The sequence below is a fragment of the Alexandromys fortis genome, unplaced genomic scaffold (genome assembly GCF_014885135.2).
Source record: "Alexandromys fortis isolate MF-2015 unplaced genomic scaffold, M_Fortis_MF-2015_v1.1 scaffold_44, whole genome shotgun sequence".
NCBI classification, from domain to species: domain Eukaryota; kingdom Metazoa; phylum Chordata; class Mammalia; order Rodentia; family Cricetidae; genus Alexandromys; species Alexandromys fortis.
Window position 1 is genome coordinate 798,511 of NW_026067921.1, and position 25,124 is coordinate 823,634.

General features: G+C 44.9%; 1 protein-coding gene across 1 annotated transcript in view; it reads right to left on the minus strand.

Annotated features, from left to right (window-relative positions):
• Positions 1–25,124, minus strand: part of Lars2 (leucyl-tRNA synthetase 2, mitochondrial) — an 89,656-nt gene that overhangs the window by 52,565 nt on the left and 11,967 nt on the right. Inside the window, 2 exon segments of the mRNA XM_050141621.1 lie at positions 8,616–8,676; positions 10,278–10,369. Of these exon segments, the coding sequence (XP_049997578.1) occupies positions 8,616–8,676; positions 10,278–10,369 (153 nt within the window).

Sequence of the window (25,124 nt, forward strand, 5' to 3'; positions counted from 1 at the left end):
TGCCCAAGGAGGCTGGGCCTCAGGAGAGTGATGTGGTCTCCACGCTGAGCCTTCCTACCCGTGGTAGGCCAGCTTTCTTAATAAGTCAAGTAACTTACAAGCAATGAGAGTCACACATCTCTTCTGGAACCTGCCATCATTCGCCCATTAGAATAGAACAAAATGAAAACAGTGAATTCTCATCCTCTAAAATCATCAAAGGCATTTTTTTTTTGAAATTATGTCACTTAAAAGTTTTTAGTTTAAACAACTGGTTAAAAAAACAAAACCTCCTTTTCTGTGCTCACTGCACACAGTTCTACAGTTAGAGAACACAGGATTTCACATGCTCACTGCACACAGTCTACAGTTAGAGAACACAGGATTTCACGTGCTCACTGCACACGGTTTTACAGGTAGAGAACACAGGATTTCACATGCTCACTGCACACAGTCCTACAGTTAGAGAACACAGATTTCACACACTCACTGTACACAGTTCTACAGTTAGAGAACACAGGATTTCACACACTCACTGTACACGGTTCTACAGTTAAGAGAGCAGAAAATATTAACAGTCTCCCTCTCAAATAAGACAAAGACTCTGCTCCCTGAGGATTACCTGACAATGGCTAGAAAGAATGCTTTGTCACCAGTCTGTGCACAAGTGTGTGGGAACACGCGGACAAAATTACACTTAAGTGCCTACCATATGTGTTAACACTACAGAGTTAACAAGGAAGACAGTCCTCCCAAATTATTCAGCTACACATGGATTTCATTTTTATTTTTATTTATTTATTTGTTTTAAATTTGGTTTTCTGAGACAGGGTTTCTCTGTGTAGCCCTGCCTGTCCTGGAACTCACTCTGTAGACCAGGCTGGCCTGAAACTCACAGAGATCCTCCTGCCTCTGCATCACGAGTGCAGAGATTAAAGGCGTGTGACACCGCCCAGCCCCCCTTTTCTGTGATTTGAGATAGAATCGTGTATGGAACCCAGGCCAGTCTGACACTCAGGGCACTCTTCCTGTCTCACCCTCCCACGTGTTAGATCACAGGGTGAGGCACCATACACTCTTTTTAGCTTTAAATGCTAATGGTGCAATCTTTATCTAAGGGTTTATATTATTTCATTTTAAGTCTAAAGCCACAGGCAGATCAAGGGAACATTAATCAGGCCATTCTCTAGTGGACAGTCCATAAAAAGTAACAAAGGAGATTAAATATCATTTAGTAGTATATTTACTCAGCTTCTCTCCTAAACCAGATGTGGTCACTCTGCTGAACATGGCTGGTAAAGCACCAGGAACCTGGCACCACAGAGACAGGGGTTTGCTAGGGACAAGTGATTTATTTTAGCATCTAGATTTTAAACAATTTAAAATATCCCTAAGTGGATTCTCCTCTATATGCTGTTATTATGTTTTATCGCCATTGGTTAATAAAAAAGTTGCTTTAGGCCAATGGCTTAACAGAGTAAAGCCAAGCAGAAAATCCAAACAGAGATATACAGAAAGATTAGGCAGCGCTGGAAAGAAGCCATGTAGCTACCACAGGAAACAGACTCACGGGAACCTTGCTGGTAAACCAGGGCCTTGTGGTAAAATATAAAATAATAGAAATGGGTTAATTTAAGATGTAAGAGCTAGCTAGAAATACGCTTAAGCTATTGGCCAAACAGTATTGCAAATAATACAGTTTCTGTGTGATCAGATCATCTGGGGTCTGGGTGGCCGGGAATGAATGAGCAGCATCTGTACCTTATTTCCCCTGCTTTCAAGTAAGTTCCCACAGCTGGAGCAATGGCTCAGCAGTTAAGAGCACTTGCTGCGCTTGCTTGCGAAGGACTGGTCCCAGCATACATTTTGGTAGGCCACAGCTGTCTGTAAGTCCACTTCCAAGAGATCTGACACCTCTTCAGGCAAGCATACTGCGCACATACATACATGCAGGAATCACGCATACACAAACAAGCCATGCCGCATTAAGGTTCCACTGGTTTCAGCACAAATATTTAAATGTACAGCTCTGAAAACAGCTGCAATTTGGCTTCGCTCCACACAGATCTCTATCAAGCTTTTACACCTGTGAGCTCCAGAGAGCACCATCTAGCTAGCTGTCTATCTGAGATCTCAGGAAAGTGACTCCTCCACATTGTAATCTTACACTCTGCCTGGGGTCGGAGTAAAAAAATATTCCACAGATTTATAGGTAAACACAGAACCCAAGGCAGAAGATATGCTCTCCCAGAAACACAAAGAGGCTCAAGGCAACCTCTCGGAAACCAGCCATTTCCACCCGATGACCTCGAATAATTTAACCTAACAATTAAGCCAGTGTAACAGTGACTTCTGGCCCAGGGATCTGGCGTTGATGATGTCCAGGAGGTTATGTCTGTGATACAGAAGGACAATGCACTGTGTGTTGGAATCACGGCATTCAGGAGCCACCTGGTGCTCCACTCAAGTGTGACGTCAGGAAGGGCACTCAGAGGCCCCTCAGCAATCTCTCATGACTGACAGCACAGCCCTGGTTTGGGTCTGAATCAGCTCTTCCTGTTGTCTTTTTCTTCTCCTCTATAGAAAGCTAGCAGCAGGAGGCTGAGGCAGGAGGATTGAGAGCTTGAGGCCAGCCTCTCAAGCAGGCTGCCAGATTATGAGGATGAGAGGAGGAGCACAGGATGGGAGGCAGAAGTGGAGCCTGGGGCCTGGATGGTCCGGGCCACCGCAGGCCAGAGAGCTCCCTCTGACACAGATGCTGCAAGCCCTGTGCGGATGAAGGGCTCTGAAGAGAACCAGCCTGCCCTTCCGACACTGTCAACCCCTCAGAGGTGTGCAGGAGGTTCATGAACCTTCATTAAACAAACAAACAAAAAAACTCGTTCCAAGAGTTAAGGGTCATCATAGTTACAAAACAGACAAAGCCAAAGCCAAATGTGGTAATAAACACTGATAATCTCATACTCAGGAGGCCAAGGCAGGAGAATTCCCTTGAACTTGAGGCCAGTCTGAGCTACACAGTGAGTTTCAGTCTAGCCTGGGCAAAAGCAAAGCAAAGCAAAGCAATTCTGGCCTGAGGCAGAGTTCTAGACAATTTCATAAATACAACAGGCTTTTAAAGAAATGAGTGGACCATTGTTCTGGAATCCCAGTCTGGCTTATTCACAGCACTTCATCTGAGGAACGCCTCCCCAACACACCACACAGTGATTTAAGAAACCTGTGTGCAGAGTCTCCAAAACTCCAAAGACAAATGGAGAACTGTGTGTGTCATGAGCAGTTTCCAGACCTGAAACAGAGCAGCGGCCTTTCAGGATTCACAGCGAGGTCCCCTGCTCAGTGGCCTAGGGTCAGGCCGGCTCAGCATCACACTCCTGCTCTCTCTTAACTCACCAGTGGGAAGAGCTGACACAGGCTCAGCTGCTGGGTCTTTTTCCCAAGACACCAGTGGGCAGTGGGGGTTAGGGAAGAAAGGGAAACGGATCCGCACATGCATTCACTCATGACTCGACTCTACAGACTCACAGAGTACTGTCCAGGGCAGAGAACGACAGGACAATGGCCATTCTTCTACCTCTGAGAAGCTTTACAGTCTCACTGTTCCTCAGCAAAGGCCCTCGGCATCCCCTTCCATGTCTGTCCCCGTGGGAGAAGAGAAGCAAGGCTGTTGGCCTAGGCCAGGGCTGCCTCTCCTCCCCTCAAGGTCCTGCCGCACTCCCTCTAAACTACATCTTTCCCAGTGACTCCTTGACATCTTCAGGACCACACCAGGCCATGTGGACCCCTGCTTCCTCCTCCCTTCTGGACCATCGTCCCATGACTCCCTCTTACTGAGATCCCACTGCGTTTTCTCCTGGCCTCTTTCCTTTGCTCCCCTTCTTCCCATCTGCCAGTTCCCATCCGCCACCATCCTGCATCAGACCCCCGATTCCCCCTTTGCAGAACTAAAGGAAAAGCTGTTAATATCAGGGTAATTAATTTTGAGCCTACATCGGTCTGAGCACTCATTTTTATGCAATTATGTTTCTCCATGCAGAACTATCTTTAGATGGAAAATGAACATTTAAAGAAAACCAAAACTTGTGAATGCTAGACACTGCACTTTTACACAGTGTGTGTCTTCTTCCTAAAGGCCTTGCTTTCCAAGTCCAGCACCACAAGCCAAGTTCTTAAGTGATGTGAAAGATTTGAAGTCTACGTTTCTTAAAGAAAATTTAGAATATTAACAGCAAGGAGATCAAGGCCTGCAGCTTTGAAGACAGTCTTTCTTACTGAAAACAGTTCATCTTCAGAAGTGTGAGCGCATGTGTATTTGAGTTTTACCATGTACCTGGTAACTTGACAATTTCCTCCACCCATTGTACTCAAGATCACAGGAGCTACTTATATGCAGACAAAAAGTAACAGTTTGCTAAATTTCTTAGTAATTATTCTTTGCCAACTGACTTCATCGCGGCAATCTAACAAATGGACAGCGTTGCTAACTCGACATTTAGGACAGAACACTCTCCATAGAGCTACAGAGAAGATTGATTAGTTTGAGCTGCAATCTGTTGTCAGTATGGGTGAGCAGAGACCAGCACTCCATCTTTCTAAAGGGAACACTGATATAATTTGAAACATCCTCAAACGGTGAGTTCAACAGGGCAGAACCTGCCGACGGATACTTTCATGAGGCTAGTCTCTAGGTTTCCTGAGAGAATGAAGAAATTTCTTAGACGTGGATGAGGGCCAGGAGATGGGAGAAAACACCACTTTTATAATACACAGTTCAGACAGTGGTGGCCACAGAGCTATCTGCAGCTCCGCTAAGCAATGAGTTGGAGAAACATGCCACAGCGTGAGCAATTTCACCTGAGACAAAGACCAAGAAATAAAACCATAAACTTATAAAAAGTCACAGAAAATTGCCTTGCTAGAACAACAGAAACTATGTGCGTGGGGGAGGAGGGGGTAAGTGCACACGTTCACGTGTGTGCTCACATGTAAACAATGGGCATCTTCTGTCGCTCTCCATTTTACTTTTTGGGACAAGGTCTCTCACTAAACTGGAGCGCATCAGTGTGGCTAGGCTGGCTGGACAGCGAACTCCAGGATCCTCCTGCCCCACACTCCCCATCCTCGATCAGCTTTTATGTAGGCGCTGGGAATCCAAACACAGGTGCTTTGTATGTGTACAGCCGGCACTTTAGTGACTGAAACATTTCCCAGCTCCCAACCCAGTGAACTTTTTATTTTAATTTTAATTAATTAACTTATTTATTTTAGGCTAGGGTTCAAGTAGAGGAAGATAAAAGGCTCGTAAGCATGGCCCAGTTGGACATGCTGAGGTGCCAAGACATGGTCAAGACTTCACGACAACCAAAACATGTCAGTCCCAAAAGATACTCAGAAAAATCACTTCAGTAAAGACAAAGGCACCACCTTGGCCTCCCTCCCAAAGGTGAGTTCCAACCACAGGGAACACCCAAAGGAAACACTCCAGCCTGGCTGTCAGGATCAAAAACATCTTAAAACAAAAAGTACCTTGAGGCAGGCGAGTGCCTGACAGCCAGGCTGGGGAGAAGCTTCCACTGGGAGAGCTCAGAGCCAGTTGCCTTGACAACATGTGGCAGGCACTCCAAGTATTTGACTAAGACAGTCTCCTTTTAGGTCCTGACAAGTGAAGGCTATTCGTCTGACCAGTCTCTGGCCCTGGGTTTCTGGTGCTCCATCAGAAAAATGAGTGTTTCCTTTGGGTGTTCTGTTAGTAGACGCTGAGCTGGTTGTATTCAGCTTTCAGTTTCTTCCCAACAGGAGGGGCTGTCTTGAGACAACACTTCACGGTAATCCCGGCTCACCAGAAATGCACTAATTCTAGGAAGGCATGAAGTCCAGAGAATTCATCTTTTCCCGTAAGAACGGTGAGAACACAGCTCAAGTGCTCTAGCCCAGGGAGAGTCAGGAAGAACGAGCCTATTGCCCAGCTACAGGGCTCTGGCTCTTCTGTCGGGGCACCAGCTAGCACAGACCCAGGGAGAGTCAGGAAGAACGAGCCTATGGCCCAGCTACAGGGCTCTGTCTCTTCTGCCGGGACACGAGCTAGCACTGCTGAGCCATCTTATTTTTCAAATATCTGGCTACTTGTCACTTAGCCATCTGCTGGTTTTTATGAGACTTTGGGACTATGGCTTGTGAAAGGCGCAGCTTTATCTCATCAATTAAATAAACTGGCCCTCTGCCTCCCCATTTTGTCCCTTCTCCTCCACTCAGGCTGATGGGTCTCTCCAGTCATTCAGTCAAAAAGGAAGGAACGGAAAACTCAGTCCAGGAGAGACTCTGAAACAAGCAAGAAGAATGCAACATTCTAAACTGTGAAAGACATTGTAGGGAGCAGATACTCAATATCTGTTTGCATTCCAAAAAACCTTCTGAACATACATGGGTCTATGATAAACTTAACAGCAAAATAATGAAAAGAAAAGGCACCTATCTAAAAGGCATTTCTGTTCTTGAGAATAAAGATGGGGCTGGACGAGGTAAGAAAAAATAATAAATCTAAAAATACAAAAACAAAACTAGTACTAATACTAAAAACAACATTAATTCTGCATAAAGAGGGCAAGTTTTCCCAGAAAGTAGAGGAAAACGAGATTGAAAGAACAGTGACCAAGGCGGGTCAGGACTGGATGGGCACTGAGTTTATAGAAAGTCGGCACTTTTGAGAGAGACCCCGGGCAAGCGCCACAGGGAAAGCCCCACAGAGCAAGAGCACTCACATTCTAAACAGCAGGCAAAACTAAAATCAAAGGATCCACACTGGAGTGGATGCTGATGATAGTGTTTAGTCGCCAGGGCAGAGAAAGAGACTAGAGGGAACATCTCTGCTTGAGTATGAGGTTCTACCTCTTACCAAACTGAAACTTCTGAAACAGAGCCACAATACCTCACCACCGCCACCCCTACAAGTCCAGTAAGCACCCAAATGGGCATCTAAAGGGCACCTGTGTGGAGATGCAGAGATGGTCTGGTTGGCCATGGACTTTCCCATCAAACACGGTGGAGCAGCTGGAGGTTACACAAATCCGCACAACACTGCAGGTGTGGAAGGGGATCTGAGCAAGAGCCGAGCTCCAGCTAACAGCGTCACATGGGTGTCAGCTTCCTGCCTGTGACCTTATATTGTGCATGTATGTAAGCACACCACAGAAGTGGAAGGCCCTCAGAGAGAATCAGATCCCCTGGTTGTGAGGGGCCATGTGGATGCTTGGAACCACACCCTGATCCTTTGTAATAGCCTCCCACAGCTGTTTTAAAAAGTTGAATTTGTCCAGCACTCGGGAGGCAGAGGCAGGCGGATCTCTGTGAGTTCGAGACCAGCCTGGTCTACAAGAGCTAGTTCCAGGACAGGCTCCAAAACCACAGAGAAACCCTGTCTCGGGAAAAAAAAAAAAAAAGTTGAATTTGTGCAAATGTACCATCACTCAGAATGTTAAAAACAATGACATCATGAAATTTTCAGACAAATGCATGGAACTAGGAAAAAAAACCATTCTGAGTGAGGTAACCCAGACTCAGAAAGACAAACAAGGTATGTACTCACTCATATATGGATATTAGAGGGAGGAGGAGGGGGAGAGGGAGGTAATGAGGGTGAGAGAGAATAAGTTATGAAAATCAATACTAACAACCTTTCGCTTCTCTGGGACTACAAGTTTGTCACCATACCCAGCAACCCTACACCCTTCTAGCCATTTGTGGTGGGTGTTATTACCATGACAAAGGCTAACAGCCCATCTTTGCCTTCAGCAAAACCCCAAATGTCACCCCTGAGAGGCTCTGTGATGGCCAGCATTTCACTTTCTACCAACAAATCCCCACTTGGTACTCAAGGCAACATAATCAGGAGCAGGAAAGGAAAACCAAAACCAAAACAAGCGGAGGCCTCTGTCTCACCCAGCTGTACTCATTTCATCTCAGTCACTCAAGAGGTGGCTAGGGAGGGAAGGACCTGAATTTGCATTTATCCCCGGGCCTTCACTCAGTCTGTAGAGGAGTGAGGTGCTAAGAGGGATCAAGGCGTGGATGGGGCCTTTCACTGAAGGACAAACAGCAGCTTTACCCAGCAGCTTACCCTCCAGTGCCTGGGCTTCTAAAGGTGACCCCCAGGATGACTCTGGGGTTTCCCCCTGGCTTTGGTGTGTAACTGTTTGACAGGGATTCAGACCAGAGACTGTATGTGGCAGAATCACTGTGGGCTGTGTGTGAACCGATTCTAAATACAGAACGAAATATAAATAAATGGTCAGTTAATCACCCAAAGAACCTGCAGGTTAATATTTAATCACTTTAATGTGGATTCAATAATCCTTTTAAACTGTTTCTAGGAGCCAGAAATCCTTGTGCAAAGCCTTTGCCACACACACGCAGCACAGCCCATTATGAAGTCAAATAAGTTAACTCTCTTAGCTTAATCCCACAGAAAATTACTTTTTCACAGACAAAACACCCACTAGGGTTCTGCTGCATTTGTGGAGTGCTAAGCCATCTCTCCTGTGACCTGTCGGCTCCCCTCCTCCCAGCACAAACAGGAGGTGGAATCCCATACCAGCAGGTCTTCTCCCAGGCAGAGCCCCCAGGAAGAAACACAGACTCACCCTGTCCCAGCTGAAGCACAGGCCGAGGCGGTCAAGCTGTTTCTTCATGTATTTAATATTGCTGTGGAACAAAGGGAAGCAGGTTTACTCTGAGAGTGGTCAGGGACACAGACGAATTACATTTCAAGGGTGTTCTGGGAAATTTAAAAAGTCTAGCTCAGTCAAGGAAGCCTCAACTGTTGCTTTGCCCTGGCAGAAACACACACACACACACACACACACACACACACACACTTCTTAACAGACAAATTGGGAAAACTCAAAAGAAAAGACACAGTCTTCTGTCAATCAGAACCTAAAACTGCCCCAAAATTGGGTAGCAGAAAAATGCACTAATCAATTTAATTCTTGTTGCTGGGAATTAACTTATGCCGCGTTTGATCAGCTTTATTAGAGCTGTCATTTTCCCCTTTGTTATCACTTCCACTCATCTAGAATTAACTGTATGTTGAACAGAGAGCACAATGAAGGGGCGTGCGTGCGCACGTGTGTGTGTGTGTGTGTGTGTGTGTGTGTGTGCACGTGCGTGCACGTGTGTGTGTTGGGGGGACAGAGTTGTTGAGGGGTGGTAAAAATGCTGGGTTCACAAGCACAAGGACTTGAATTCAAATCCTCACAATCCATGTAAAAAGCCAAGCGTGGCTTGCATGCTGAAACCCTTGCACTGGGGCAGATACAGCCAAGCAAATCTTAGAGCTTACTGACAAGCCAAACAATAAACTTCCTGCTCACTGAGAAACCCTGTTTCAGGACAGTAAGTGATGCAGGAAGACACTTGCCATCCTGCTCTGGATTCCCGATGGACATGTCCTGCTGGGCACATGTGGGTCCCCTACCTAGACATTCATATGTATTCATCTTACACAAAGAAGGGGGCGGGGTGAGGAGGGGAGGAAAAGGGAGAAGAGGCAGCAGAGGAACTGCCCCTCTGCATGTGAAGGGGGAGATTCTGCTGCTGTAAGGTGTTCAGTGCTTCACCAGCAGGGAGAGGCTGGGAAGCCTAAGCCATGGGGCAGAAGAGAAAGTCACACCCAGCCTCGGGTAGCTACACTAAGTTGTTCCTGGCTCATAAATTATGAAAACAAAAACTAAATTTTCAGAGAAAATCGGAAAGTAGTGTTTGGATATAGTTCAAACTCGGGTCTAGAAGACAGGAAACCAGTTGAAAGTGAACACATGCAATTCTCTCCACTTCGGTTTCTTTATAAAGGTAAAAGCTCCAAGAAAGAAGAGTTTTGTAAATAACAAGCATCCAAACAACCTCTGAATAAACAAACACCAACCTTCTTTGGTATTTCTTAGGAATGCAGAGCATTAAAAGGCAAATATCAGGAGCTGCACAATGGCTCCACACCTAACAGCCTGAGGTTGATCCCCACACCCACGCAACAGAAGAGAACTTACTTCCGTGGATTGTCCCATGACCTCCATATGTGCACTGTGATACATGCACCTCCCCCATAACTAACAACCAACTAACTAACTAACTAACTAACTAGACAAACACCAGTGTGCACCATCCTGTTTACTTATCTCTTGGCGATTTGCCAATGTTGTAGTGGCTTTTGTGTTTGTTCTTCTGGTCTCTTTTAGGCATAGGCTTAAAATAATGTTTTAAAAGGTTTCTACATACAAGTGTTTGAGCATGCCTTAAACCTTTACCTCTGAGTCCAGCTTTCTGGGTGCAAATTCCTCTCGATGGCAGCATTTTCGGCAGGCAATCCAAATGCATCCCACCCTATGGGGTTGATAACCTGGTGTAGCAGAACAAAGAGAAAATGACGAGAAAACATGAAATCAGGTTCATAAAAAGGAGTCATGCCTCACCAGGGAGGAACAGCTTCTCCTCCGCCACCTTCCTCTTGTCCGCCTGACTTCACATGGTATCTGAGTTTCAGGAGGGACGTTTGTCATGATCCCGCCTTCCTTCACCTACCACTGCTTTTCATTTTAACAGAGCCCTGTTAACAGGGATTCAGAAACTTTCAGAAATGATAAAGGTAGTCTCTTCAAAGAACATGTCTATTGAAGAATAAAGAATATGTTCCAAGTTCAGGTGTAGAACCTCTACCAATCATCCCATAATACCCGAGACCGTCTTCATAACTGGACAGACAGTGAGGTGGCAGTAAAGGGTTAAGAGTGATATCCAGAACGCTTCATATAAAGCCTTACACAATTCCCATATGAAGAAAACTTGGCCTAGAGGAAGCCAGAACACTGCCTACACTGGCTCAGGAAGAGGGACTCCAGAGTGAATGATGGCTCATTACAAACCACAGCAGGGCTCGGGGATCAGATGGCACGGTAATTAAAGTGCTTGCCACAGAAGCACGGGAACCAGAGGACATGGCGGCCCACCTCTAACTGCAGCTTCTGAAGGTGGAGACAGGCAGCCCTAGGAACAAGCTGGCTAGAAACCTAGGTCCTGCCTTGTTGCTCACACACCTTTAGCCCCAGCACTCTGGAAGCAGAGGCAGGCAGATCTCCATGAGTTATAGACCAGGCTGGTCTACATGGTGAGACCACATCTAACAATACCACCAAAATCCAGAGAGACCTTGATTTGGAAAAATAAAACGTGTAGGCTTTCAAAGTGTCCATCTCACGCCATAATTTCCAGTTATGGAACCGTGATCTCCAACGTGGCAGCCATCAGTCAATTTAAGTTTAATTAAGACTAAGAAGGAACTGGGTATTAGGCCATTTCCTTGGAGGGAGGATCCTGTTGTTTTACCTTCTTTACAGTGGCTGTGCTTTAGCCTTGGAGAATTCTGTTCCCCTAGACAATGGCTTTGTTGCTGCCGCTAAAAGTAGTTCTAACTAAATCTCCATAGTTTTAATAAAACTCGAGATTCAAAGGCTAGGGTGACAACCTGGGGGCTTAAGAGAGTTACAGTAGCAACTGACCAACTTTCTTTACTGGTGTCCCAGAAGGCACTCCCTTCCCTGCCGCCACAACTAAAAAGCCCACGCTAAGCTCCTCCCTGTTACTTCCTGTCAACCAGTTGCCGACCCCACCTCTTTGGACCCACGTTAATTTTAGTTAATTAACTCAAATGCAACACGTCTTTACACAGTTAAAAAATGTAATGAACAAATGTAACACACAACACATCTTTGCCTGGTTAAACAAATATTCCACAACAGGGTCCCTGCAGGCTTTGCAGCCAGCAGAGAAATAATCCAGGTAATGGTATTCGACTAAACCTTGAGAGTATGATGTCAGTTGTTTACTTAGCCATATTTAAGCACAGCTCAATGTTGAAGAAGAAAAAAAAATGTTTTTTGATAACAATTAACTCAGTCCCCTGAATATAACAGAGATTAGAACATGTTTAAGCTTCTTTCACAAAGGAGATAGGTACTGTTGACTCAGGCACAGAATCCAAGATTTAGGATCTAAGGAGAATGACCGAGGTAAATATAATGCCTGTGGGGGTCAGGATCAGCTTGACTCTAGGATAACATAGAAGTCACTCCGGCTGTTGTAAAGCAGAAGTGACATCTCTCATAAGGATGGGTTTCATGGCCTAGAAGCAAGATATAGGTAAAGGGTCTGGGATGAGTAGAGCATAAACTCTGGGCAGAGGCTGGCAAAGGATCTCCTTCCTTGGAAGGATGCCTGTGACTAACTTTCCTGGCTTCTCCAGTGCCTATTTGTCTGCCCTTGTGCACACAGTTCCATATCCATAGCTCTTCTGGAGTCAACTGGAAACAGATTCTTTTTCTTTGTTTCTTCACTGATGTTTTTCAAATTAAAAACATAATACAGTTGGAGCTGGAATGATGGTTCAGTGGTTAACAGCACTGCTCTTCCAAAGGACCCAGATTTGATTCCCAACATCTACAGAGAAAGCAAGTCACAACAGCTACAACACCAGGACATCTGATGCCCTCTTCTGGCCTCTGTGGGTACTGCATGCACATGGTACAAAGACACACACACACAGGCAAAATACTCATCCAAACACATAGAGGAACATGTAGTTTCTATGGGAAGAGAACCTGTTATAGATAATATTTCATGACCTGACCTTTTCATTTAACAGTATATCATAGGCATCTGTACAAAATTCAAAAGTGCTGATGCAGCGTTTCTGAGTGAGATGGGAAACTCACAGCTAGGACTTAAGATGCTAGAGATACCATCCCACACATTACAACGGCCACGATCAAAAACACTGATGACAGCAGACAAGGATATGGAGTAAGGGGAACACTTCTCCATTGCTAGTAGAAGTGCAAACTTGTACAGCCACTTCGGAAATTAGTATGGCAGTTTCTCAGAAAATTAGGAATCAATCTCCCTTAAGACCCAGCAATACCACTTTTGGGTATATACCCAAAGGATGCTCAATCATATCACAAGGACATGTGCTCAACTATGTTCATAGCAGCACTATCCATAATAGCCAGAACCTGGAAACAACCTAGATACCCCTCAACCGAAGAATAGATAAGGAAAATGTGGTACATTTACACAATAGAATACTACTCAGCGGTAAAAAATAATGACATCTTGATATTTGCAGGCAAATGGATGGAACTAGAAAAAAACATACTGAGTGAGGTAACCCAGTCACAGAAAGACAAATATAGAATGTACTCACTAATAAATGGATATTAGACATAAGGCAAAGGATACCAAGCCTACAGTTCACAACCCCAGAGAACCTAGACAGCAAAGAGGACCCTAAGAGAGACACACATGGATCCACTTAGGAAGAAGAAAAGGACCAAGATCTCCCAAGTAAATTGTGAAGGGGGGGGGGGGCAGGGAGAGGGTAGAAGGTGAGAGGGGAGGAAGGAAGGGGAGTGGGGAAAATGTATAGCTCAAAAAAAAAACCCACTAAAAAAAAAAAGAACAGGAAAAAGTTCAAAGTCTCCTCCAAGACTCAAGGCAATCAATCATTAAAGTGTAACCTGTTTTTAGATGCTGGATGATTCAAGTTTAAAAGAAAGTCAACCTGGGACGGTGGCGCTGAGTTTGTTGTCTCACACCAGTGAAGATCAATGACACAGATTCTCATGGGAGTGTACAAGATGGAAGCAGGCTTTATTAAGAATTATCATAGAAAAGTGAAGAACTTAAGAAAATAGTGAGAAGAAACTCTCAAAAGACAGGAGAACCAATTCCTTTGTCCAAGTTTTGGGTTTTGTTTTGTTTTGTTTTGTTTTTCAAGACAGGGTTTCTCTGTAGCTTTGGAGCCTGTCCTGGAACTAGCTCTTGTAGACCAGGCTGGCCTCGAACTCACAGAGATCCACCTGGGATTAAAGGCATGCACCACCACTGCCCAGCCTCTATGGCTGACTTGTGTGGCTGCTTTGCACTGACCTCCAGGCAAGTTTTATTTATTAAAACATAAATAATATACCACCACAGCCATGACGCTATGCAAGCTGTCCGTTATTTGGCTGGGGCCACTTCCTTTCCATTTGCAGGTGTCATGCTAACTGTTAACCGAGTGCCCTGGCTTTGCTGGTTCTCATCTTGATTATCTACTGGCCATTAGTTAGTCACTGCTGTGGTTGCTCTCTCTGGCCTTCAGGGAGTCCCAAGTGCTGTGACTCACATGAGCTCTTCACTCTCACAGCCAAGCAGCAGCTGCAGTGTTCTCATGTTGCCTTGTCTACAATACAGTGTGGGATCTCCTTCCTGAAACTGGGCTGGCATGTTATAAGCCGTCCTTACTACATCTCAGACTATTATAGTTAGCTGCATTAAAAGCAAGAACATGTAATAAGCAACTGTACCTAGCGTGTATCTCTCAGAGGTGAAGGGTCTTTTGGAAGCTACCCAGTTAATCTGTTATCACTGGCCTTGTATCTCAGAGCCTATTTGTCACTTCTACGGTCCACCTGGATATCGCATATCCAGATGCAAGTATCTTTGGTGCTCCTGGGTTCATTTTTTTTAACCTTATATTCCATTTTTGCCTTAATACCCACTCCCACAGTAGTATATATGGGAGATAAATAGTTTTCACCATGGGCCCTTTTCCCTTAGTGCCTACTATGAGCTAACTCCTGCCCTGAAGTGTACAAATCTCTAAAAACAAAATCCTAACACTTGCTGAGTAAATCTATTTTGTTCAGCTTTGGGAACCCACTAGACATATCCTAACCCAGTTGGGACATGAAGTCTATTTCCTTCCATGAAATATGGGGTGTTACATCTCAGAAATTGCTTCTTCTTAAGGTTCACACAGACCTGGTGTGGAGGGCTAATTTCAAAACCCTTCTCTAAGAGAAGAACACATGGATTTGGAAAACCCTTCCCTGGGTTTTTCTGAAACTAGACTGGCTACTGCAGAGGTAGGGATTCTTCTCACAAGGAGTCCCAGTGGTGGAACAACCTCAGGGTGACATCTGAGAAACCAGAATGAGAGCTGAAGCAGGTCCAGGACCCAGAGTGCCTAGGCTCCTGCAAGATTTCCAGGAAACGTTAAAACAAAGCCTCCCTTTTTGCTGAAGTTGGCCTAAGTCAGGTTTCAGTCACCAGGAAGCCCCATTAAACAAGCATCCTTGACACACAGGCTGCTCAGGAATACTGCTTTATCCACAGAAGACGGTCTTCCTGTGTTTGCCCCCCCCCCTCCTTCTTTTCTTTTTCGGGAACTAAAAACCTGGTTCTGGGTTATTCAGGAGTTCTTCCATAGTTCCAGGCCTGCACTTGAGTTCTGTTTGTGCTGCGCTGAATTCTCCTAGGTTGCTTCCTGGGGAGAACAGGGTAGCTGTTGTGTAACTGTTCTGCAGAAAGGGAACTTAATCATCACTTGGAGTCTTTGTCAGAACCACCAGTGGCACTGGTCCAATGTTTCTGCCCATTAACGTTCTGTTAGGTGCTATCTGGACTTTTAGATAAAGTCAACACAGAAAGAGACTGTCACACATCTCTCTCACACATGACACATACAGACCCTACATTTATATAACAAACTTATCCCTTTCTATTTTCACTTTCAGATAGAATTAACATGAGAAGATATTCTTAGATCACATGTTATCCAAGCTGTCTATGAATATAAAGTTAGAAAGTCTTAAACTTCCTTAATATTTCAAATTCTTCACAAAAATTAACAAACTCAAAAGTCTAACCTACTCTGGGAAGTCTTCCCCATAACTTAAGGTTAGGAGCACTTCTCTTACCATCCACCAGATCACGGGACTAAAGGTCCCTGCAAGCTGAATTCTTTAAAGCAGGAAGGGTCCCTGTTCATAAGGTCTGGGGGTCACACGCAAAGCCCACCCCCTTGCTGTAGGATGTCTCACTCATTACAATACACTCGAGCGTCTGTCCCTCTGGCAGCAGCCTGTGTCCTAGTAGATGGCATGCACTTGTATTCCAGCATTCAGGAAGCTCAGGCAGGAGGATCATGAGTGCAAGGCTAGCTAGGCATGGTGTGCACAGCTATAACCCCAGATACTCGGAAACCTAAAGTACTGAGAGCTCGAGGACAACTTGGGCAACATAACAAGGCCTCTTCTCGAAATAAAGCAATCTCTGGCAGACCGTGAACATTCTTAATTTCCTAAGTAACCTCTTCTTCGGTGTGAATGCTTCCTATAGATTCATTTTTCCAGATATTTTATCTATTTTTATTAAACCTACTTAAGATCTACTTTTAAATATCCATCATGTCAATTTCAAGACAGTGGGAATGTGACATCAAGGACGGTGGCAGAAGATAAAAGTGGTAATTTTAAGATAATGAATGTAAAAATATTCGGAGGCGGGATCAAGAAGTCCCAGTTACTTAAATTAGAAATCAGTGCACTTTATTCAGGCGGTGGTGGCGCACGCCTTTAATCCCAGCACTCAGGAGGCAGAGGCAGGCGGATCTCTGAGTTTGAGGCCACCCAATAGTCAACAGAGTGAATTCCAGGACAGCAAGGGCTATACAGAGAAACCCTGTCTTGGAAGGAAAAAAAAAAAAGAAGAGGAAAAAAGGAGTTGGGAGGAAGAGTAGGAGGAGAAGAAGAATTCAGTACTTTTTAAAATTTGAAAAACTACATTATCTAGTTTTTTTATATACAATTTTTTAATATTTATTTATGTATACAATACTCTGTGTGTATGCCTGCAGGCCAGAAGAGGGCACCAGACCCCATTACAGATGGTTGTGAGCCACCATGTGGTTGCTGGGAATTGAACTGAGGACCTTTGGAAGAGCAGGCAATAGCTCTTAACCTCTGAGCCATCTCTCCAGCCCCATTATCTAGTTCTTAAAACAAATACTCTCAGTATGTAAGTTGGATAAGAAGCCACAAAGACAGTGCGGCCACCCCAAAATTCAAAAAGGCAGGACAGCATCACTAGCTCAGACCTGACAGAAACAGGAAGCAGTGGGAGGGCCTATGACGTGAGTAGGATGGGCAGTGACGGAGGCAAGAGCCAGGGAGGAGAGTCCCTGGTTTCTCCACCTCGAAGTCCTATGCCTCAAATACAGCCACAGTAAGAGGGGAGACTCATAATGCCCCCTCCCTCCCCACAGCAGTCAGTGTATGCTAGAGGTGGATGGCAGAGACAGAGATAGATACTGGTCTTCTTCAGTGTTAATAGCTACTGGTAAGTAACCCTAATTAAAATCACTGGATCACAAAGCTAAAAAAAATCACAACAAAAGACCAGTCAAGTAGGTGATCCCACAGCTTGATAAACACATCTGATGTGGGAGTATCATATCAATCTGTTGATTTCATTGGTTAAGCATTAAAGAAACTGCTTGGCTGGCCCTGATAGGTTAAAACATAGGTGGGAGGAGTAAACAGAAGAGGATGCTGGGAGGAAGAGGAAGTGAGGTCAGACTCTGCTCTGCTCCTGGAGAGACTCGACAGCTCTGCTCTCTGGAGCAGAGGATGCCAGGCTCTGCTCTCCCATGCAGCTCAGACCCAGGATGGACGTAGGCTAGAATCTTCCCGGTAAGCGCACCTTGGGGGTGCTTACACACATTATTAGAAATGGGCTAGTCCAGGTGCGAGAGTTAGCCGAGAAGAGGCTAGATATAATGGGCAAGCAGTGTTTAAAACAATACAATTTGTGTGTTGTTATTTCGGGCATGAGCTAGCAGGCAGCCGGGGTGCTGGGGACGCACCCCGCCGCCGCTCCTATTTCAACACACATCCTTATACAATCAATCAGGGATGGAACTGTGTAGGAACACATCTCTGGAAGTCTCAAAGAGGAGTCAAAGCTAGCTACTACCATGGAAGATGGGTCACCCCCATGTGAGTTCTCAAAGGAGGGTCAGAACTCCGTGTGAGGTCCCGAGAAGGAGTCAGGCTGGCTACCATCATGGCAGACCAGAAATTGCCAGCCCAGGATACAGGTGTATGCATGTCAGAGCTCTGCAAGTCAGACCAAAGCTGGAAAGAGTGAGGACTAGGGAGCTGCGTCTGGGCTGGCATCTCGTGTACAGTCCTCCAGATCTGAGAACCTGGATGCTGCAGGGCTGGCAGGTGCGCTGGAGGCAAGCTGACTCAGCAAAAGGGACATGAGGCTGAGGGAGTCAAGGCTACAGCCTTACCTATGTTGTATTTATTTTACAAAAGAGGCAAAGTGGAATTTTATGTACAATTTTAAAATGTTTTAAGAGGATGGGGAATAAGAGGTCATTTGTCCTTCTCACGCAGGAATCAAGAGTGAGCTGAGCAAAGAGGAGGTTAGAGGTGGGTAGGAAGGAGACTGAGGCATCTGGTCCCCTGCCTTTCTACCAGAGATAGGAGCATGCCTCCAGAACAGGGCCAGCCAGTCAGTAGCAATGGCCAGTTTCTCTTCCTCCCTCATAAAGCAAGGCTTTATATTTGAAACCAATTCAGCTTTGGATGCAGGCACCATGGTTACTGCTTCACAAAGAAATGCTATTTTCAGTGTCTTGGTTTCTCTGGAGTGGAGTCAGGAGTCTATTTCCAAGAAATGAAAAATGCAGTGTTTAATTTCATTTAGCCAGTGTAATAAGCAACCGTTATTACAGATTGGATTTAAAATTCAAGTGACTACTTCAGAATAAGAAAACCACTGGTAGCATCTAGACCCAAAGGGGATGCCTCTCGTGGGAACGCAGAAGAACCTGACCGGCAGGCAAGTCGGGCACTTTCCAATCAAGGTGCTAGGCCCACACGCCTTTCTCTTCTTCAAACCACACCTGAGAGCGTAAGTCTGGAAATCCACTGCCTACCTCCTGATGCCACAGAGATTTGAAAGTCTGGAACTAAACGCCACACCATGCACTCTGGCCACATCACAGACATTCATCAACTACCTGAAAACTGAAGAAATATCCACAACCACTTGCTGATAACGACCCTGGCGCCTGGCCTTTGTGGGTGAGTGCACAGCAATTACACAGCTGTTAGACACTGAGCCCCACCTTCCTCCTACACTTGGACAAGGCTGTGGGTTTTCTGCCTAGCGCGGTAAAGAGAATGAGTACTCTGATGCTTCCATCACCCTGCTCCTGGACCAGAAGGTGCTGGGGACACCAGCTGAGGTGGGAGGCAGAAAATTTATTTTCCAACCATCTGTGCATATAGTATATGAAAACACAACAAAAGCACCATATGGAGCTAGACTTTAAGTATGTCATCAGGCATCCTTGGAGTTTAAGGAGCAACCAACCAACTGGCAGCACAGTCTTTTCTGGCTGCAGAAAAAGAATTTAATTCTGGCTTTAAATGGCCCTTGAGTAAACATGCAAGTCTTGGGAATGCTTTATTGTGGCCACTAAAATTGGGTTACACTCAAAATTGCATTACACTTTTTTGTTTGTTGGTCTTCTGAGACAGCCTCACACAATCCGGCTGGCTTTGCTTTCCTGACCCCTCCTGCCTCCCCCTCAAGTTCTGGAATTTCTGGAGTGTGCAGCACACACTGCTGCACTACATGTATGAAGGGTTTTCTTGCTCATCATTACATGTGTGAAGGGTTTTCTTGCTCATCACTGCTCTGATTTCCCTCCCCTACACCACCTAGTGCTCACTCGCTGGCACAGCACTCATTCAGTCTACACATGTCTGTGGCAAAGTTCGGCTGTTCAAGTCCTCTTCTCACGTGAGTGTGACACGGTCTCAAACCTAGACAGCCATATCCGTTTGGCTAGCAGAGATGCCACCATCCTTGAGCGAACCTTGGTCCAGATATCTAGACTGCTTTCTCGAAATGTTGACACTCCCAGTCCTACCTCCACCCCTAGCAAACTCAAGAGAAGACTGCCATTACAAAGAGTTTTTACAGAGCACGCATGCCTGAGTCCTGCAGTTGAAATGCTACTAACAAAGGGAGTTAAGGGGTCCCTCTTTGTCCCCAAGAAGTTAAAATAGTATTGGGCAGATGACAGCAACACAAAGAAAGTGTGAGCTTAGTCAGGGTGGTCTATGGTTCTACCTGTAAGTGTTGCTAAACGGGAGCTACAGAATTGAAGGACAGTCTACACTGCAAGGGAAATGAAGTGGACCTTGAAGAATAAGGACTTAAAACAGGGGAGGATGAGAAGTACTCTAAGGAGACACCTGGGTGAAAAACACAAAGATGAGAACAAAGATATTACTATAAAAAAAAAACTATGTACATCATTAAGGACTGTGGATGCAGAAGGCTTAGGCTAGCAGGTCAGAAAAGAATATCATTATAAAGGGGCTGGAGAGATGACTCAGTGGTTAAGTGCACAGCCACTTTTCCAGAGAACCTAGGTTTGGCTATTAGCACCCACCTGGAGGCAAATAATCATCCATAAGTCCAGTCCCAGAGGATCTGTCACCCTCTTCTGGCATCCCTGGGCACCAGGCAAACACTTGGTGCACAGACATACACACAGGCAAAATACCCATACGTATAAAATAAAACAAAGGAAAACATGTTTAAATTATTATAAAAAGAAAACTGAAAAGCAGAATAACTTTCAACTTAAACTTATTTATAGGTAGTATACAGGTTACAGTTTAAGGGTCCTGGATTAGGATTACAATCAGAGGGTCATACAGGCTAGCTGATCACTGGCATAGATACAAGAAGACTGTCCTGCCATCTGGTAAAAGGAAAAATGTCAAAACTTGAAATCTGGGCCTGAGTAATAGCTTCCCAATCAAGGGAATCACGGTTTTCTAAGGACGATGCACCTGAGTCCTCACACCCTGGGCTGTAACAACCCTGAGCCACATCACAGTGCCTTTCACCCAGGCATGGGGAAGGTGACCAGCTCACAGTGCAATGAGTGTGTGTGTAAGAGTACAGATATACACACGCATAAATTTATTCAATCAGTTCTGTGCTGTTCCTCTGAAGAACCCTGACTAATACACTGACATTTACTGTAATAACAAGTAACAATTTCAAACCCAAGGCCCAGACTCAGCAGTGGGCAAACAGAAGGAATCACTGGCAACAGCAGCTTCACTGGAGCAGCCCCTGCAGCCTGCTCCCGGCAGAAGACTGTAGGGACTCCTTGATTAAATGGAGCTGAATCACTTTTCTGAGCGGCTCAGAGCAAATCAATCAGTATAAATCATAATTACAGCTATCACTTCTTAAGGGATGTATTGTGCACCAGACACGTGGCATACTGCACCACCTAACCTGACCTCATAGAAACCGGAGGAGAAATCAGTCAGTCTCAGTGTCTCTCCCTTTCTTCCCTCCTCTCCTCTTCTCTCCCCTCCCTCCCTCCTTCCCTGTCTCTCTCTGCCTAAAGGGTCCTGATTCCTCATTCCTCATGTGCATCTTTGTTAATGTCACATCCTACCAAGACAACTGGCTTCATACATCCCTCACTTACCTACCTTCACTCACCTCTCCCTTCACTTACCCATCTGCTGGCAGGCTTCTCGACATTCTGTCACCAATAATATGCTTTTGCTTAAATGTTCCAGCTTAGGAACATGCCTGCAGCCTGCATGCACTGGATTAATTTTTAAAAGGACAAATGTAGTTGAGCAGTCCAGAGCTACAGCACAGTGATAGCATGCATTCCTAGCATGTGCAAGGTTCTGGGTTATATCATTAGGGATGAAATGGGGATTAAAAAAACATTGTACTTTAGGCAAAGAACCAATTAATTCTATTGGCTTTTTTCTTTTTTCAAAATTCAAAATTTTATTTTTATTTATATGTATGTGTGAGTATATATGTACACCATCTGGTGCTGGAGCCAGCGGAGGCCAGAAGTATCAGATATCCTAAATCTGGAGCTACAGTGAGTGGCAAGAGTTCTGAGAACTGAACTCAGATCCTCGGCAAGAACAGTCAGTGCTCTGAAGTACTGACAGTCTTTCTAATCTCTGTCCTGCCTCTCTTTTTAAGAAATACTGTAAAACAATGTCTAAGATATCTTCCCTAAACCAGGATTGTGGTGATATTTTGTTTGTGCTGTATCAAATAAAGCTTGTTTTATTTATGGAGCTAGCCACACTAATCGGTCATTGAGACCAGACAGTGGTGGCATACACCTTTAATCCCAGTTCTGCAGAGACAGAGGCAGACAACCTCTGACAGTTCAAGGCCACCCTAGGCTTCACAAGATTCAGCCTAAAAGAGAAGCAGAGCTCATACCTTTGATAACATGCATTTAATTCCAGCACTAAGGAGGTGGAGACTGGAATGATATGGCTGGGCAGAGAGAGGAATATAAGGCGGGAGGAGACAGGAGCTGGGGGCATTCAGTCTGAGGATTCCTAGAGATAGGAACACCCTTTCAATCTGAGGATTCAGTAGAGGTAAGAACTAGTGGCTGGCTGCTCTGCTCTGGTCTTTCAGCATTTATTCCAATATCTGACTCCGGGTTTTTATTATTAAGACCAATTAGAATTCGTGCTATACAGGATGACAAATATTGTAGTAACTTTAAATTTCAATGGAACCCGAGTTCAGCAATATGAACCTATTAATTCTCAAGTGATGACACATGAAAACATGACCTCATTCTTATGAACTTCTGTCAAAAAAATTTCCAACCAATTGTCTCAAGAGATATACTTAAGCTTCCTCAAGGCCTAGAAAGTGCAAGATGCCACCTGCATAGGGCCGGATAGGTTAATAAAAGCAATGGCCAGTGGTGTACCAGTAAATGTAACAACTGTTTCTCACGCAGAAAAGTCCCAGTTTAGTGCCAGGAACAGTGGTACATCCCTGTGACCCTAGGACTCAGGAAGTAGAGACAGAAGATCAGGAAGTCAAGACCATCCTTGATTACCTAGCAAGTACAAAGTCAGCTGGGTTATGTGAGACAAAACATATTTTGTGCTCATCTCTCTTTTCCTACCCTTATACAGTCCAGGATCCCCTGCCAAAAGCAGTGGGCATCTCAATTCATACAACTAAGACAGTCCCCCATAGACATGTCCACAGGCCAACCTGATCTAGTCAATCACTCATTGAGATTCCCTCCCCAGTGATTCTAGATTGTGTCAAGTTAACTAAAGCTAATCACCAGCAGTTAGTAATTGAGAGTGCTTGCTAGTCTTGCAGAGGGTCTGAGTTCAGTTCTCAGCATCCACATCTATAACTCCAGATCCAGGAGATCTGATACCTCTGACTGCTTTAATCACCTGTACTCACACTCACATGCTGCGGGACAATGGTCTTGTATTGTTTTAAAAAAATGCTGATTGGCCAGTAGCCATGCAGGAAGTAGAGGCAGGGTGATCAGGCAGGATGTAGAGGCGGGTGAAGAGAACAGAATTCTGGGAAGAGAAAAGGCTGAGTCTGCAGGCGTAACCCAGATGCAGAAGAAGCAAGATGAGAATGCCTTGCTGATAAAAGGTACACAGACAAGAAAATGGGCTAATTTAAGATGTAAGAATAACTTAATTAGAAGCCTGAGCTAATAGGCCAACCAGTGTATAATTAATGTAAGCCTCTGTGTAGGAAGTAGAGGTGGGCGAAGAGAACAAGAGAATTCTGGGAAGTGGAAAAGCTGAGTCTGCAGGCTTCATCCACAGGCAGAGGAAGCAAGATGAGAATGCCATGCTGATAAAAGGTACCAAGCCACACTGCTAACACAGACAAGAATTATGGGCTAATATAAGTTACAAGAGTTAATAAGAAGCCTAAGCTATAGGCCAGCCAGTTTATAATTAATGTAGACCTCTGTGTGATTCTTTGGGACTGAACGACTGCAGGACCGGGTGAGACAGAAACCTCTGCCAACACTCATATGCATACACCAACAAACACATAATTTAAAAAAAAAATACATCTTTAAATAGAAGAAGAAAAGCTAACTATACTGCAACTGCTCAACATCACCCAAGGAAAAGGCATATCCTCTTTTTTCTCTTAAGTTCCATTTGTCTTTCAAGACCATTATCAGGTGATTCCTCTTTGGGCCAGTGACTTGGCTCAGCAAAATAAAGAATCTTGCCACCAACCCTGAACTTGATCCCCAGTACCCACACAGAGGAAGAAAATGGACTGGGGAAGGCATGTGCCCCCTACATACATTACATATGTAATGTATTACATTACATACATAAATGTAATAAAATAAGATGTTTAGGGACTCTTCACCATTCCCCATAGTTATTGTTCCCCCAGTACTTTTTTCTTATAAAATTTTATTTTTCCCATTATAAAATAAATACGTTTTCATCAGAGAATATAGAAAACATCCAATAACAAGGGAAGAAAAACTAACAGACCAAAAAAAAAAACAAAACAAAAAAACTTGTGATATCCAAAACCACAATGTAGCCAAGGTTGGCCTTGAACTCCTCAACCTTCCAATGCAGGGATGACAAAGGTTTATCACCACACAGTTTTACCCAAGGCCAATGTGTTAAAGGCCTTGTCCTCAGGCTGGTGCTACTGAACAATGGTGGGATCTTCAAGAGGTAGGGACTAGCTGGACCTGGTGGCATAAGCCTCCCAGCTACTTCACAAGCTGAGGCAGAAGGATCCTAAATTCAAGGTCAGGCTGAACAACTTAGTCAAACTCTGTCTGAAAATAAAATTAGGACGAGTTGAGGATATGGCTCAGTGGTAGGACATTTGCCTGGTGTGTGTGAAGCTCTGGGTTTGTTCCCTGTAGCAGTCACCAAAAGAGGCAGGGTCCAGTGTGAGGTCTCTGGATCACGGGGGATTATGCCCTTGAAGAAAATCCTGGGAGCCCAACCCTTCTCTACTGCTTCCACAGTTAGCAGCTGTGCTCTGATGAGCTCCTCACCATGGCTACGCAGTACCCTCAGCAGCCTCAATGCACCGGTCCCTCTAATCACGCACTGTATCTGTAAGACTAGGAGCCATAATAAACCTCCTTTTTCTCTTGATAACCATCTCAGGTATTTGCTATAGAGGTTCAAAGTTGACCAGAAGGCAGCACTTACCATCTCTGTACCGCTGGCTTCACCGCCCTGTACAGTGACTGTTTATAGGGGAGCGACCCACACCTGTTCTAGCCTCCCCCAAGCCTACCCAGTGTTCACCCCAGCATAACGCCCACCTGCTCCCAGTTTACCCAGATGCTTTATTACAAGGCTTCTCTGCACATAAGGAAACTGAGCCGTTTGTGTTCACAC